Here is an 18,503-nt window from a genome sequence, read left to right on the forward strand (position 1 = left end):
TCACTGACAAAATTCTCCCCAGGCTGTCTGATCCTCTGTCATTGGAATTTTTAACTTACTGGACTAAGCTTTGCCAACAAGCTCCTCTTACCGGCCCTGGTCTGAACTGGACCCTGGGCTTCCTACTGTCCCCAAATCAACTATGTTTCCTTCCTGCTCTGGTGCCTTCAAGTCTTGTACCGCCCTCGTTTTTCTCATTTCAAAGTGCTGAGATACGTGTCTAAAAGATAGGCTTAAGATTGTGATGTGCTGTCAGTAATGTGCAGTGTAAGCCCCTTTGGGGGCAAGGATGTGCTACACTTGAGTAACTTTCTTTCCATTGTCAATGCCTCCCTAAAAGGCACAGTTTGTAAATTTTTGTTAATCTGAAAAGGGAACATTCGGGCACCTTTTCTATCCTGCTGATGTGTAAGACTATTTTTAATTTTTGTTCTTTGCTCTTTTTCTGTGCTTGTGATTTTCAAGGTGCCAGACTGACTGCCCTCGAGCCTGGTGTCCCCAATTTCTCCCAAGAATAGGAAAAATATGGGAGGCAGCAGAGCTGGTCATGTCTGGGTCCAGCCTATTAGCCTGACCCTCTCTGGAAGAATATTCTCCAAAACATAAAGGAGAAGATTGTTCCTTGTGAATACGGTCCATCTGCTTTCGTAACTGAGGAGACAAAATCTTGTTGTGCCAGTACCAGGTCACTGCAGAGTTTTTAGACCCAGTAAGCCCAGCCACTCATTTTCTCTTGGGAGAAACTAGAATGGTTTTGTCTCTTCCATCCCCACCTGTCAAAATTCTGTCCTTTAAGATTGGGTTTAAATGCCTATTTCTCCACAAAACCTTTCTTGAGTCGCCTCAGATATGATTTTCCTCTCTCTTCTCCATAGCACTTTCTCATACAACACTCTGCACATTTTGTCATGTGATTGTGGGATATATAGAGCCTCATAATGACGGTAAAGGGCACTGACATTGTCTGATCCATTTCTGTATATCATACATAAGCAGAATATAGTACTGGGCAAAGAGTAAATACCTGGGGAATGTCAGTTGAATACAATGAGAATTCCAAAGCTTATCTTTTCAGCCTGACCTTTAGGGCTCTGCTCTGACCTTTCCCTCTAAGCAGTGATTGAAATTCTCTCCCGCATCCTCATGGGTAGCTTTCAAACTCTCCATAAACCATCTAGGCTCAGGCTCTTGATTCCAGATATTACACTTTGGGCAGCCCTAGTCTGGATCAGAATTGCTACCTCTGCCTGCCTCATAGACCACCATGACCAATAGTCGGTAACATTTGGCCAGAATAATTTTTTCCCCAAGTGTGGTCCACAGATCACTGGTAGTCCCTGAAAGACCATCAAAGAGTACAATTTGGCATCTAGAAAGGGAAAGAAGAATAAATAAAAATATTTTTGTTGACCTGCATTTAATAAGTTTAAAATGTAAAACTACGGTTTTCACAGGAACCCAATATGCTCTTAGATAATCATCACATTCTTAAAGATTGCACCTGTACCGCAAAACCTGTGTTGATTTGTGATGTTTAACCACTGTTAAGTAACAGTGCTGTTCAACTCAGATTATTTTCATGTCATTAGTATATTTTTTCTGCTGCTGCTAAACCTACATTTTTCATTATTACTGTTGTATTGCATTATTTCTTCAGTTCAGCAAAATAGATCAGTGATTTGAATATGATTCGTTGAAGGTGGAAAAAAATAGTAATAAAGATAATACCATAAATGCCACTTCAGATTAATATTACCAATGTAAATTTTAGTGAACAAGATTCCAATATAAATATTGGAAATGAATCTGTATATACTGAGATGAATGTGATGATTTGCACAAGCGGTTGAAAAGGAAAGGTTTGAATACTAAATATGATGACGACTCTTTAAAAATTAGACCTTATGGATTGATGATCCATTTGCCTATAAACCCCAAAATCTGTTCGGCAATGAAGTGTTGTCAGATGGTGGCATGAAGCTCTCAGAATTTTAGCATCATTTTCAAATACAGTCCAGTGAATTTTCTAGTAAACCAATGAAGTTTTTTTTACCATGTGAAATAACCTAATTTTATTCCTAAAGGCAATGAAAGTCCAAAATTTTAAAGGCACCTTTCTAAGATTATACATCTTATAATAAAAACAGGTACAAGTTAACTCTTGGATAGAAGTTTGTAAATCAAGTCAAAGTTTATTACAAATATTATACAAAAGTTTTTATCGGATGCCAAGAGTATGATATCAAGACTTCATAATAATAGCAACTATAGTGGAGGCTGCTCAATTTCCAAGAATTTAACTCTTTTTCTGGCACTTGATATTTCTTATTCCTTAGAGGGGAAAAACGCTGTATACTTTGGGCTGTATTTTAAAGATAGATTCAAATCCTGCAAGAGAATATAAAGAAATATTTTCTAGGGCCAATGCAACGAGAGAGGATTAGAAATATATTTGCCTCTTTTCTCCCAAGTTGAGACATTTAGCCCTCCCATTTTTAGGTGTGAAGTGGTTGTCAATCCACTGTGATGGAGTGCTGAAAGCAGTGTTCAGTGAGAAGTCTGTCCATCATGTCAGCTCTGTGTTCAATCCAGAACTAGGCAGAGCTGAGAGCACAGTGCTTAAGATCCTGAAGCCAGACTGCTTGGATGTGAAGTTAATTAATCATTTTTGTGACTCAGTTTCCTCATCTGTAAAATAGGGATGATAACAGTACCTATCACATGGGTGGTTGTGAATATGCAATGAGTTAATGTATATAAATTGCCTTGCAAATGCCTGACGCAATGAAGCACTAGATTTCCTATAGTTTACCTGTAAAAGCCTGCAGATTACTGTTGCCATTCCCAGTGACCCGTGATTACTTAAGACTTTTTTTAGCTTGGTAGAAATAAAGAATAAGAAAGGAAACTGGATGTGGCGCTCACCTCTGGCTCAGGATTCCCATGACAGAGCCAGTTACAGATACAGATTGCAACCAGCACAATGCCTCAAACTAACATAAGCATTTTTCTTAAATTATGTTTTATTGTTATCATTTAAAACAACGTGAATTTTTTTAAAGCTAAACCTAATGTCTGTATGTGGTCCAGATGCCCTACGGATCAATTTAAGAATGCTAAAAGTTTGCAGAACCCAGAGCCATGAGGGACTCAAAACCCTACAGTTTGTGGGACTGTTGCAGGGTTTAGGGATGTTCAAACTAAGAACAGACTTTGAGGCAATGCTTACTGAATTGTAATATCTTAAGGGATCAAGTATAAGAGACGAGACTTGTTTCACGAGGCCCTAGAAGACAGAACTGGAACTGTTGGCAGCCGTTAGAATGAGGAAGCGTTCCGACTCAATATGAGAAAGAACTTTCTAGCAGTCAGAGCTGTCTGAAAATAAAAGGGACTACTTTTTCATCTGCCTGATGCCAAGGGCTGGATGCAGAGGTTTTACAACCCAGGCTTTTGTGAAAGGAGTTGAAGTTTGAGTTTGGACCCGGTTCCTTCACAGTCTAATGGGACATGTAGACTGTCCGAGGAGAAGATTTTCCTAGACTGTGCCTTCTCCTACCGTCCTGAATCGTGTTGCTCTTACACTTGAGTGTGAGATTAGAGGCAGGGTACTGGCCTCGATATCAGGAGGCCTGAGTTCTACTCTCTCACTTGTGTGACCTTGGCTATGGGGTCAGCACCTCAACTGACTCAAGTAAAATTCCCATCATTCCTGCCTTACGTGGGCTAGAAGTGGCTAATCCTGGTGATCCTACTTGTGATGGTGATGGCAATAGTGGTGGTCCTATTGCTGCTGCTGACATTACAAATCTGCTGTCTCCCCCAAAGTGGCTTCTTTAGAAGTACTAAAGGTGTCCCTTGGTGTGCTCTCAACAGTCAATCCGTTTTTTCTTCTAGGCCGCTGTGCTCGCTGTGGGGAAAACGTAGTTGGGGAAGGTACAGGATGCACCGCCATGGATCAGGTCTTCCACGTGGATTGTTTTACCTGCATCATCTGCAGCAACAAGCTCCGAGGGCAGCCCTTCTATGCAGTGGAGAAGAAAGCCTACTGCGAACCCTGCTACATTGTAAGTTCAGATTTGGCCCTCAGGTGCTTTGCAAACATGTCTTCTTTGGCAAAATGCCAATCACTCCAGCTAGAATGTAGCCATGAGATCTTTGCTTCTTGCCAGACTGCAAAATATGTGTGTGTGTAAATTGGCATATCTCAATTTTCTCCATATGTCCATAGGAAGTCAGAAAGGTGCGTTGGGATGGGGCTGCCATTCAGTTAGTGGTCTGCTGGGAAGATCATCACCCAGTGGCTTGTAAGCATGTATGTGCAAGTTAGCATCTTTTATCCCGAAGGATCAGAATGTTTCCCAAGTAGCAGCGTCACACCTCTTGTTACTAGGTCTCACTGTGTTTGTAGAGAAATGTTGCAGGGCCTCTGGACGTGTCAGTGCTCTTCCAAATTCCTGGGCCCTTTGAATCACCTCTTTTCTACCCAGATGATTTCTTACCTGTCATACCCAGTAGGTTTTCAATGATGCAAACAGAGAAATCCTTTATGATGGAGCACCTTAAAGGGAAAAGAATGGTAATGCTGACTGAACTAAAAGTGGTTTTCTTTTTTTTTTAAGAACGTAACTGTATTTTAATAACATAGCTGAGTGACTCAAAAATGCTATGGTCACATTATCTTAGCGTTTTACCAGGCTACTTAAATCTACATATTAAGCTGTCTTCTGATAGAGCAATTTGATGAACAATCATAAATTTTTTTATAATCTGAAGTAACTTTCTTTGCAATCCTTCTGCATGATTTTAAATCTTTGTTTAATAATTGTTAGTGGAAAAAGTAGTGCCTTTTTGCAAACTCTCAGTGGAGGCATGATTTGGCCCTCAGTGGCCGGGCATTTCAACATAAAAGAAGGCTTGGGTGCAAAGTATTGGGAGTTATACATAGCTTTTCAGATCCCCAAGTTCAAGTTTATTGCGGAAGTTTCTGGCCTCATTGGTATTTTCCCATAACCTGACAGGTCTAACTCATTGCCGCCCTGGGGTCTGTAGCACAGATCTGAAAGTTAAAGATTAAGATCTGGCAGGACTAAATATTGTTTTGCATCTCTTAGGTTCAATTTTATTTCATTTTTCTCCCCAAAAGCAACTTAAACGCATAAAGCATTATAGTGCCACACAATGTTGGAGCTGGGAAAAAAAAGTCTTAAGATCATTTGTCTAACTCCTCTCCTCACAAGTGAGAATACAGAGACATGGAGAGGAGAAAAGTAATGTCTTATGTTCTATTATTAGTGTCAGCCAGGGCTACATCCAGTTGTTCACATTCCTAGACTCACATTCTTTGCCGACACCAAATGGTTTTAGTTTGTCCAAAACATGAACACAAACACAGTAATGTCCTGTTGATGGGGGGAGCAATTGCATATCAGGAAAAGTCTAGTGGACAAAAGCTTACCTCTTTAATAAATAAGAATATTTCAAATATCACTCTTTGAAATCTTTGTTGAAAAGAGAAAAATATAAAATTCCCTGCCTCTGTAAACAGACTGTGCAGACGGTCATTCACAATGACTTAGGACCATCACTATGAAATTACTCATTGCAGGAAGCTCTGTGCCAGTGATGTCAGCAGAGCCTGTGGAAGCACCTATGGCTGTTTGTCCTTACACTAAGTGACCACAGACTACTGTATTTTTTGTAGTTCCTGTGTCTATTTTTCATCCTTTTTTGACTTTTTTGACTGCATTGTTGATTCTTGCTACTTTGATGCTCCTGTGGCAGCATCCTTCTGTTTTTCTTTTAACTCTTATGTGTAGGAATCGTATGAACAATATTGGAACATAACATAACATGGTGTGAAGATCATAGGTTTGAATTTGGTTTCATCACTTAATGCTTTGTCTCCTTGGGAGAATTACTTGATCTGTCTAAGCCTCAATTTCCTCATCTATACAATGGGGATGATAGCAGGATTTTCCCCAAAGGCTTGTGAAGACGAAATGAGGCAATCCATATAAAGCACACTTGGCTTGCTCAGGGAATGGTAGTGGGATGAATGTTACTCTGAGATTAATTTTGATAAGATTTCTGGCCTATTTAGTATTTCTGAAGATAAGGACCTTACATGTACAGTGAGATTTTTTGGATTTTAGTAAATTATTTAGACATCTCAGACATGCCCCTCTTCCATTTTTAAATGCTTTGCTTACTCTCCTCAGTGTGTAATAAGACCAAAGAGAGTCTAATCCGACTAAATTACAGGTTTCTACAGTGTGTGGGCTCAAGTTTCGATTTCCATTCCAGGCATAAGAGCTCGGTGATTCTTTAAGATGTAGCTCCTCTGCTTTGGTTGACTGATAACTACATTATACTTATGACAAGGAAAACCATATGGGAGATATTCCGTTACATCCTTGGAAGACCTGGGTGAATTCAAATAATGGAAATTCTTACCATCGTTTTTGGCTTCTCTCCTTCATAAGAACCTTTAATCAAGATTTTTCTTTAACGAGATCTATCCATGGTGACTCTAAGATGTAGTTTAATTCTTATCAGAATTCAGCTAAGCTTTATTCAAAGGCCCTTGCTCAATATTGATTTCAGAGTTCTGCGCAGCCCTCACGCCCTCAGATGGATGCTTTCACATTTTAATTTCTTCTGAACTTTCGTAAGTCCAATAAGCTGCCACACTAGAAATGTAAAGAGTTTTCTTTTAGGGAAGCTGGGGAAGCTGGGAGAATAAAATGAAACCAGTTTGTTTTGAAGATAGAGTTTGTATTAAGGAGGACCCTAGGGATGTGTGTCTCTCTCTTGGAGCCAAAGTCCTTAGAACAGGAAGCACCTACGATGTCATCCAGTCTAGTTGCTTCTTGTTCCATTGGTGGAAACTGAAGTCTGAAGGACATCCTGTACAAAGCAGAGAAAACCCAGGCCCTGGGCCTCAGTCTGTGCCTCTTTTTTAACTGATGGAATAAGATATTGAAGATGGTAGTTTAATTATTTCTGTGTAACAACCACCATGTTTGATGCTTGAAACCAGGAAGGAGACCAGTCTAATATAAATTTAATTTATTCTTACCTAAATTGATCAAGTTTAAATCATATTTAAATTAAAAATTTACATAATTTTGAGAGAAAATATACCAATAATGTCTTCATCTTTGCTTCAATGATTATTCCTGTTTTCCTATAGTCTCTTAAATCCTTAATCCTTACACCTACATAGCTGTAATTAAACAAATTTGATTCTCTAAGGCATTGCAGTTCTCTTCATCATTTTATGCATGCTTTGTTTTGTATTTTATTGATTGACTTAATATAAATAGGTATATAGCTTTCCATTGTTAATAATCTTCATTTTTAGCTTTTTGTCTGTTTAGTTTTACATTATTTTTACACACTATATTTTAAAACCATTTGCCACTAGAAAAGTATTGGGTATTTTCCAATCTTTCAGTATTATAAATAACATACCTATAAATAACTTAGTGAAATTTTTGTATTTTTTTGTTTTAAATTACTTCCTGAGCATAAATTCTTTGATTTATATTACCAAGTTTACTTTATGGCACTTTGGAGAACTTTAGCTAGATTTCTTTGGAAATATTTTTCCGATTTACAGAACTGTCAGCAATAATGAGACTATATGTTAAAACTATAACCTATCCACTATTGAAGAGGTTTATTTATATTTATTTTGAACCAATTTAATAAGTGCCTTATATAATAGTTACTTTAATTTGTTTGTGTTATCATTAGCAAAACCAACAAGATGCTTTTCTACTTTGGTGATAGATCTTTTGGAATCTCAGTTTTGATTATTCTTATGGATTTATGTAAATGAACAGATTAAAATTAAGAGTCCTAAGCTTCCTTGGAAAGTAAAGTGATGTAAATAGAATATATTGGTTCTAGTCCTTGCTTTTCTGGTGTGACCTTAGGTAAGTCATTTAATTTCTGAATGTTGGTATCCTCATTTATTAAAGGGAGATATTGACTTCCCCCCTTTCTTTAAAAAGAAGGAAGGAATAAGTGTGAAATTTTATAAATCATGCAATTGTTTACTATTAGAAGGGCTTAATCTGATTAATAACATTATTACCCTTGCTTTCTTTCTTAGCATAATCTGATACAATTTAGAAATCCTCTAAGTTTGGGGCAATTTCATAGCTGTGGTTGCTATGGAAATACTGAAATAAATAGATGTCATAGAAGGAATATGAGGACATATATGAGAAGAAGACATTCATGCTTTACTTAAGAAGATTTTAATCTTGGTCTGAGTATGAAAGACAGCAACAGTGCCTCCCACTTACATGTCCTCTGCCTTTCATGAGACAGGTTTACCCACAAGTGTAGATTTACTAAAGAATTGCTGTGTCTTAGCATCACCAAGGACTCTGGGCCTACAGACACAGCGCATCAAAGATTCTCAGCAAGTCTGTTTATGAAATGGCGGCCAAGGATCTTCCGCTAAACCAGAGCTCTCAAATCCGACTCCTAACTCTCCAGCAGTGGAAGTTGGGACAGACATTTTTATGAGAGTTAAAATCCAAGTGATTAAAAAGTCTCAGGAAACAGGAGGCCAACTCCACAGGAGACTAAACACTGTCAGGTTCCTGCATTTGACGCATTAGTGCCCAACACACTAGCGGCCTTTTGCTCCCTTATGTTGCTAAATGGCTACAGTTAAAACATTCTAACTTTTCAACCTACATTAAGAGGTAGGTTTTGTACCGCTGCGGGAAAGTTGTCCTTTTATACGCTCAATTGCTCCTAATAAAATGTTTTAAAAGCAGTTACGGCCAGTGCTTTATGTGAGTGTTGGGAGAGGAACTGAGAGTTTGGACTAAACCGGGGAAATCCACATGAATTTCTCTCTTTCTCTTTTCTTAGTTGCCCGCTTCTGCTCTCTCATCTCCAAGGAGTGTCTGTCTGTCTTTCTCACACCACACACACACACTTTCTTCTTGATGTTACATCATCATCCCACAAGCACTCTCCCAAAAAGGAGAAAAATGGTTCAGGAAAGAGGAAAGTTTGTCAAGTATTCCCATAAGAGATTTAACCCATGCTAACTCCTACAAATAGTTATCTCTTCCATTCATACAGTCCCTTATTTTTCACCATGCTCCTGACCATCTATTATTGCCCATTATCATACCTATTAGAACCTTGTGAAATAGACAAAGGGGAGATTATTAGTCCTATTTTATAGTTGCTTTGATGTTTTTGAAGTAAAAGACAAAGACTAGGAACAGATCTTCTAAACTTGCACTTTATTGCTGGGTCCATACTACCACCCTGATACTAATGTTTAGCTTCCTAAGAACATACAGATGCTGACAGCCCCCTGTGATTATGGCCTTCTATTACCATGATTTTAATTGATGACCACATGAATCATGACTTCCAGTATTACAGAACCTGAAATGCTGAATTTCTACCAATGAAAAACCATAAGCCCCTGTCTTTTCTTGAGCATTTACATGTGGCTCTCCCTGAAATGCCTCAGGTTTTAAGGCAAAAGTCCTTTTTTTATGGTCAAAAATAAGGATAATAATAACTAACATTTGTTTAGTGCTTTAACTTTTACAGAGCACTTTTCCTTTATCTCATGTCACTCTCTAATTATCCTAGAAAATAGGTACAATTATTACTGCCTTTATTTTCACTAGTCAGAAACTGAGTTTTAAAAAAAAAGTCAGCCTGTTGGGGTCCATAGAGCATGAGTGTTAGATCCAAGCCTTGATCTTCACCTTTGATTCTCAAGTCCAGCTTTTTCCTCATATCCGACAAATTATTGGACGTCTCATTTGTTATTACTGGGTTTCCTCTTTCCTAACTAATTTTCTCTCTATTACCATTTCTTCATAATGTCAAATTAAAAGAAATATAGTTATCCCAAACTCTTTTGCCTTATTTTTAGACATGTTAGAATATCAGAATATTCTTTCTTATGGTAGTAATTCTTTTTTTAAAAAAAACTTTATTTTTAAGTATTACATGCTTACTAGAGAAAAATTAGAAAATATATTTAAAAAGTAATAGCCCTCCCCTTTAAATACTATAACAGTTTACATTTTAGCACATACCTTTTCTATTTCAATATACTTGCTTATAGATATATGTTTATCAATGTAACCACACATCGTGATACATGTGTTTTACACACACACACAATGGGGTCATACCATTCCTTCTAATTAGCAACTTGCTTTTGTTACATAACAATACATCAAACTTTGCCTTCTACAAAAGTAGTTTCTTTTAAATATTCTATGAGCATTCAGAAAGAATGTATATCCCCTACATACCCTTTCTGAAAAAAATGACTCAAAGAAATATTCCAGCATACAAATAAATTAATCAAAATAAAGTGTGTTGGAAATCCAGAGCAAATAAAATGGTGATAATCAATGAACCACTAAAACAAATAGTTAAAAATAGATAGGAAAAGATGTAATAGCAAATTCAGACCAAAAGAAAATAATATTAGTTACCTACTAACTGCAATATTAATAGCAAAGTACAATTCAGGATAAAACTATTAAATAGGCCAAAGTGCATTATTTTATTGATAAATGTCACAGTTCCTGAAGAACAGCCCTGAGCCTTTCTTCATTAAATATCATTACATTGAAATATATAATACAAAAATATTGATGAAATATGAGATGAAAACGGTGAAACCATATTCTTTATAAAACTTTAACACATTTCTTGCAGTCTTTGACAGACCAATTATAGAAGTTGAATAATATGATTAATATGATTGATTTAATCCATACAACCAAAGAGATTATCTCTTCTTTCCAAATCTCCATGGAAGACTTAGAAAAGCCTCAGATTTTGTCTAAAAGGAAAATGTAGACAATTCCTACTTTAGCTGGCAGAGTTGCCCATGGCAGTACAGTAAGACAAGAAATCTATAAAAGGATAAACAAATAAACACACTCTTGGGTTAAAGAATTCTTGGGTAGTAGTGATAGTGATAAGACTGCATGACAACGAAAATGCGATGCAGCCAAAGTTGAATTCTAAGTAAAGCTAGGGTCATTAATTGCAATTAATTGATTCTTTGAGAAGAGTATATCTAGTGAAGATAGTCAAAAGAGAAAGAGAGAAACAAAAATTGCGGAAAACTAGGAATGACAAAGAAGCTTTTAGCCTAGGTATGGAAGACCTTTAAAACTTATTGCACTTAAATTTTTGTATAAAAGAGGCTGTTATCTGTGCAAATCTGAAATACAGGGGAAGAAAACCTGAAAAACCTCATAACCATGGATGAAATGCAGAGTTACTACCTGAGAAAGAACCAAGAAATTTCACTAACTGGATCTTTCAGATCTTTAAGAAACAGCTAATTCCTGTGCTATTTCAATTTTCAGAGCCTAGCACAGGAAGAGAAGCCTGCCTAATTATTTATAAAGCTAGCCTGGTCCCAATTAATAATACCTAACCTAGATTGCCCCAAAAGAAAACTCTATCCTTATCTAGCTTTCACAAATGCAGAAATCCTCAATGAAATATTAGCAAATTGAATGCCACATAGTAAAACATCCCAGGTTATTCCATGACTGCCATGTTAGGACAATATTTGGAACCTTTTAACATAATTCCTTGTATAACTCTAGTCATCTCCATAGATGCCAAAAGGGCATTTAATGAAATTTATCACACACTCTTGTTTGAAGATAAAAACAATTGCAATAACACAAAACATGCTCTAAGTAAAACAGAAGAAAAAAGGAGACGTGTTTAATAGGATAAAATAAACTAATGGCCAGCCCTCTTCCTGGATCTTCCTAGGTATGCACAGCATCACCACTTTTAACGTTTTTCTTAAGATTCTAGCCTTTGTAATGAAAATTAGGAAACAAAGGAAAAGTCAGATATATGTGTGTTTCATGTATATAACTTTTTCTTTGCTGTATATAAATATTTCAATTTATTATGTAATATTTCTAACACAGATAAGATATAAAGTATAATATGATGACATTACTTGTATCAATTACTCAATTTAAGAAAAAAACAGGGGCCGGCTCTGTGGCCAAGTGGTTAAGTTCGCGCGCTCCGCTGTGGTGGCCCGGGGTTCGGATCCTGGGCGCGGACATGGCGCTGCTCGTCAGGCCACGTTGAGGCGGCGTCCCACATCTCACAACTGGAAGGATCTGCAACTAAGATAGACAACTATGTACTGGGGGGTTTGGGGAGATAAACCAGAAAAAAAAAAAAAAGATTGGCAACAGTTGTTAGCCCAGGTGCCAATCCTTAACAAAAAAGAGAAAAAGAAAAAAGAAAAAAACATTAGAAATTTAGTTGAAATCCCTTAGGTTCTTCTCCCTAATTACATTATCAAAACTCCTGTACAGAGGTAAGCATTATGCTAAGTTTTAAATTGGCCCTGAGCTAACATCTGTTACCAATCTTCCTCTTTTTCCTTGAGGAAGATTAGCCCTGAGCTAACATCTGTGCCAACCCTCCTCTATTTTGTGCAGGGGATGTTGCCACAGCACGACTTGATGAGTGGTGTATAGGTCTGCACCCAGGATCCGAACCCCGGGCCACCAAAGCAGAGAGCACAAACTTAACCACTATGCCACCAGGCCAGCCTCTTCTTAAATGCATTTTTAAATGCTAATATCTATGCCTTTCTTTATATTTTTACTACATATTGCTAAAAAAAATATAGTGTTGTTTGCATATAGTGTTTCTTAATTTTAAATGAATGGCATTGTATCATACCTCTTTTTCTGAGACTTTTTCACTCAAAATTATAAGACTAGGATGTATAAATATTTAGATGATAGGATTATTCTTCTAGAAAATTTAAAGTGTTAGAATAATGAAAGTTTAGTAACCTGACAAAATAAAAATAATAAATTTAGGTTTATTAAGATATCACAGGAAAAAATCTTTATAGAGAAGCAGCAAAAAGTATAAAATAGCTAGGTAAACCTTTAAAAGCATAAATGATGTAAGTGAAGAGTGCTATAAAGTTTACGGGGATAATTAACTCCTGAGCAAAATGATTTGGGGGCTGAATATGCTTTGGAAAGCACCTCTCACTTTTAACAGGCATTCGTATTATCACCCTGTAATTACACAACAGCAGGCCTTTCAGTGGGGGAAGAATAGTTACCACACTGTCCTTTGCTAATAGTTTTTATTTAGCCCTTTTCCCCAAATAGCCCCCAGCCCTTGGCTGGGCTTGGTTACTGCTCACCGCATCCCTGCAGGCTCCAAGGGGCCCCTCGCTAGGGATGTGAGGCACAGAACTTTAAGCAGACTACCCAGAGCAAGAAAGAGACCTAGCTGAACAGACCCTTTTCCTCCAGTCCCTATCCCAAACCGTGTTAATTTCCATTGTCATAGAATTAAAATGCTTTTTAAGGGCCAGGAGGAACCTTAGAAATCCAATAACATCATTTTATAGCTCAGAAAACCTAAAGCCCAAGAAAGATGACTGATTTGCCAGAGGTTATATGGTTTATTAATGACAGAGGCAGGAATAGAAACCATGGGCCTTGATGATGCCTTCAAAGAAGTGCTTTCTTTGGGACTAACATGAAGAAGTTTACCCATGTGTGGCTACAGGCCCCAGAGAAACATCCCTAGAAAATGTTGGATTCCATAAATTTTGTCTGGAGAGTGTAGAAATAGGACAGCGTTTGCTTCAGCCTCAACCAAGATGGAGAGTCTCGGATTTCCAGGTTAAGTGCCTCTGAAACTTTATGCTAGAACGTTCCTGCTGCCCTAGTTTGTTTATTTTTAAGTCAAGCATGAACTCACCACTCTGTATTTGCCAGAGCTTGGATGAATGTCAGCATCAGGCCACTGTAATAATGGTTTAAGATTATTTAATCTTATTACTTATACACTTCATTAGGCTGAGTGAATTGTTGGCAGTGATTCAGTAAACTTCCTACTTTAGAGATAAAAGGATGGAAAGAAAATAGGAAAGGAGTCTGTTCCTCATTTTCTTTCATATTTATCTGATATCTCTTAAAGGATAAAGGAATGATAATTACCCTCCTACAGCAAGGAATCTGTGTTAGTAGGGTCTTCTGAAGTGCTCCATACTCTCAGAAGAGAAAAATGTCTATAACCTTACATTCAAATTAGAAGAGAAAGGACTAGGGCAGAGATAGGGGTGTGTGTGCGTGCGTGCGTGTGATTATGCTTTAAAGTTGATCTTAAAAGTAATAAAATGACGATTATATTATATATTTTTAATAATTATTATTAATGTATTATTATAAAATAATAATTTAAAATAACCTGAAAATAAGTTGAAGAGTCCTAGGTAAGATATTCAGTCTTTTACTTAGGAGGCCTGATGAGAAGCAGCAAATGATTTTAAAGAATGAATATGGAATTTAAAGTCAGACCTGGTCCACGCCCAGCTTGACCAGCTACTATCCTGCATTCATTTCGTTTCTTTTAAATTTCCCCATAAATAGAACGAAAGTAGTATTTCTTACCTTGTAGCTAAATGAGGGTTCAGAGAGGCTGGCAGGGCTGAGCAAAAATCAAACTGTGGGGGCTTTGAGCAGCAAATAACTGCACAAGACCAAGCCCCAGGGACGTACATACAAAATCTGCAAAGAAGGATTTTTACTAACTTGAATCACCAAAGGACAACTATTAGTCTGCATTTCAGTCTGGAATGCTACCTGCACATTGCTGGCTTGAGAGCTTGCAGAGTCTGAGGGGCAGCAGCAAGTCATGAGACTCTGGAAGCTTGGTTTTCCCAAAATGTGTCAAAGGTCACTTGCTTTGGGATGGCCTTGCAGTCCTCATTAAAAAAGTAATGTTCTGGACCACTCCCCAGAATTTCTGCACAAGGAGCCAGGAAATGTGCATCTTTTACAAGGCTCTTGGGGAGGATTCTTAATGCACACTCAGCTTTAAGATCCTTGTGTCTGTACTTCCAGCCCAGCTCATTAAGAAGTAGTCCCAAAATACTTAACTTTTATTTTGCATCTCTCTCCTACACATTCTTTTGACAGCACTTAGGCAAACTGGACTGTCTTTTCTGGACATTGATATCTTAGGCTTCTCTGTCTGTGCCCTTGTGCCTTTCCCCATCTCCTCGTGCCTTTCCCCATCTCCATCTTTAGAAAATCTGCATCCAACAACCTTAAAAAGCTTTCCTGGAACTTCCCCAAATTAGATGTAGCCTTTCCTGCACTTGCAAGGCTTTTGTTTCTACCTCTCTCATAGGATTTAACCCTCTCCAACTGGTGTTATAGTCATTTGACACATTCTCTTACAGGATTTGAAACCCTCAGAGTGTGTATGTGTTGTGGTGGGGGGGTGTCACATTTTATTCCTCTTTGTTTTTTTTGTAGTTCTTGTCACAACAGATGAGCCTGTTGCTGCTTTGATATTTACAAGGAGGTGAGGCTGGAAGGTTTCACTCTAGACCCCAATGTCTTCCCAGAGTCTTTGCCTCTTTGCCCTTTGGTGTACCTTGCATTTGAGACTCTTACGTGTATATAAAAAGCAAAGAGGAGAACTCGGCTCTGGGAGCCCGGGAGCAGTCATCGCTGAAATGTAAATATAAAAGATTGAAGGGAAAGATGTGCGAGTGAAGCCAGCTGTCTAGCTTCCAGCCGTGGAATTATCACAAGAGCTGCCGTGCTCAAGGTCAAACACACAAACCCGACTGGCAGATGAAAACTGCCAGAGAGTGTGAGTGGAAGTTCTCTGATGTTCTGATGACTTTGAATGGGACATGGTAATTCCTCTCACAGCCAGGCTTACTTAAAAAAAAATCCGCTCCCTGGATCTCTCTTTTACTCACCTCCCTGCAGAATCAGAGGATGCCAGCCGAGGTTGGCGTCATCATTACACAAGCGAGTTCTCTTTCTGAATACTTCATAGTGACAAGGGCCTAGTGGTATATTGTGGGTCTTCAAAAAATATTTGTTTACTTTTTTAACTTACAGATTATTTAATAATTCGGTTTCTGTGTTTACAATATGGGAAAATAGGATGCCAAGAGAAGGGAAAAGACTTGGTTAGGGGTGTCACAATTGAATGGATGCCCTGAGAACTCTTTAAGCAATCTGAAAATCATAAATGCACATCTGTAATGAGATTTTAAATTATATCAATTTTTTTTGAAAGGAAAGTAAACATCTTCCACGGAAGTTATTTTTACTTTATGAGTTCTTTAATAATGCTAAAAGATATTTGAGGTAATTTAGATTAATAAAGCTATTGGGACACGCTAGTTAAAATAAAACTGGATGCTGGCCTGGTGGCGGAGCAGTTAAGTTCCCACGTTCCACTTCTCAGCAGCCCGGGGTTCACCGGTTCGGATCCCGGGTGCAGACATGGTACTGGTTGGCAAAAGCCATGGTGTGGTAGCCATCCCACATATAAAGTAAAGGAAGATGGTCATGGATGTTAAGCTCAGGGCCAGTCTTCCTCAGCAAAAAGAGGAAGATTGGCAGTAGTTAGCTCAGGGCTAATCTTCCTTAATAAAATAAAATAAAATAAAACTGAACATTCTAAAACTTATCCACAAAAAAGTGAAAAATTATGGGGCTGGCCTGGTGGCACAGCAGTTAAGTGTGCACATTCCGCTTTGGCAGCCTGGGGTTTGCCGGTTTGAATCCCGGGTACGGACATGTCACCACTCGTCAAGCCATGCTGTGGTAGCCATCTCACATATAAAGTAGAGGAAGATGGGCACAGATGTTAGCTCAGGGCCAGTCTTCCTCAGCTAAAAGAGGAGGACTGGCGACAGATGTTAGCTCAGGGCTAATCTTCCTCAAAAAAAAAAAAATAAGTGAAAATTTATATTTTTAGTCTAGTTTAGGCAAAGACTCTAAATTCTATTATAAAGCATAGCAAATATACAAATAATTTTCCACAAAATGAATAATACTAAATGTGTTGGGACCTCAGGAAAGAACTAGGGGAAGAGTAGGGACATTTGTGAGCAAAAATGGAATTCAACAAGAGGTCTTCATGGAGGAGGGGCCTGTACCTGTAAATCTTATTTTCTCCTATGCCACATATTTATTCCTTTTCCACTCATGAAAGATGAGTGGAAACTGTTACTATTCCTTTTTACAAATTAACAAAATCAAGGCTTAGAAAACCAAGAGCTTTGGAAAATGGGGAATTAGGATAGGATTAGAGCAGAACTTTGAGCTCCTGCGCTCTAAATCTTAGCTTCTACCTTTCTCTTAGATAAATTCAAGCTAACAGATGGCCTGCCATCAGATAGGACTTGTTTTAATCAGCAAGGCTCTTTTTTACAGCCCTCAGGTCCCAGTTTGGTTACCACTGCTTTGAGAATCCTTCCCTATGCCCTTCCAGCTGAAGACAAGCACTCCCTCTCCTGTATCCCCAGAGCGGTTATCTGGACCTTTGTTTTCATCTTTTGCTTTTGGTTTAACCCTTTACTGTCCCCACCCATTATTGGCAGACCGTGTATACAGACTGTGAGCTCCTTAGGAGCGGCTCATTTTTCCTCTTGTTCTTTGTTTCTCTTTTCCATATTCACCCCCCACACTTTACTTAACATCTCCCAAAATAGTGCCCAGAGCAATACCTCTCATCCTTGGGGGGTATTTAGCATTTTTTTAAGAAAATGAGTGTCTTAGTCAGCTCAGACTGCCATAATAAAATACCATAAACTGAATGGCTTAAACGACAGAAATCTATTTCTCGCAGTTCTGAAGGCTGGGAGTCGAAGGAGGTGCCAGCATAGTGGGCTTCTGGTGAGAGGTCTCTTCCTGGCTTGCAGAAGGTCACCTTCTCACTCTGTCTACACAAGGCAGGGGGAGAGAGGGACCAAGCTTTCTGTTATCTCCTTTTATAAGGCCACTAATCTCATCCTGAGGGCCCCACCCTCATAACCTCAGTTAAACCTAATTGCCCTCCAAAGGCCCCATCCACACATGCTTTCATACTGGGAGTTAAGGCTTCTAAATATCATTTTTGGAGGCACACAGTTCAATCCATAGCAATGAGTACACCTTTTGGCTGCAGGTCTGTGAATGCATTATTGGCACTGGTTGATGGAGTGGCGATTAGAATATCCTGTGTTTCTAGGTACAGAAGCTACATACTTAGGTATCTAACAGGTGTTTATTGAGCATCCTGTTGCCTTTAAAGAATTTTGCTAGACACTCAGTAGGGCCCTGTTCATGTTTAAAATATTGTGTAGCCTCACTGCATTTTAATTCAAGGATGCTCTTTTACCCACTAGATCTTAACTCATTTTTAAGACCAGAGAAAAGAGAAAGACTTGGTGCTTTGGAGGGTTGTTGCACATTCCTATTAGATCATTAGGAAATTGGCACAAGTGGCAGGAAGCCAGACTGGCCTGAGTCTGGCTTAGGCAGTGTCTGCAGGTCATTCCAGCAAAGTTGCTGGAATAACAATGTGTTCTCCTATAAAGTGCCTTTTGTCAAAGTCCCTTTTGGAATTAACTCCTCATGCATGGATCAATAAACCTCACCAACTTGCCA

The 18,503-nt window shown here is 38.3% G+C and overlaps 1 protein-coding gene across 15 annotated transcripts in view; it reads left to right on the top strand.

The window, feature by feature from the left end:
* LPP (LIM domain containing preferred translocation partner in lipoma) overlaps positions 1-18,503 on the top strand; it is a 637,427-nt gene that overhangs the window by 534,348 nt on the left and 84,576 nt on the right. For all 15 annotated transcript variants that reach the window (XM_070583407.1, XM_070583403.1, XM_070583408.1 and 12 more), the window contains one exon: positions 3,898-4,067. In XM_070583407.1, the coding sequence (XP_070439508.1) occupies positions 3,898-4,067 (170 nt within the window). The remainder of the gene's footprint in view (positions 1-3,897; positions 4,068-18,503) is intronic.

Source organism: Equus przewalskii, chromosome 18 (genome assembly GCF_037783145.1).
Source record: "Equus przewalskii isolate Varuska chromosome 18, EquPr2, whole genome shotgun sequence".
NCBI lineage: Eukaryota > Metazoa > Chordata > Mammalia > Perissodactyla > Equidae > Equus > Equus przewalskii.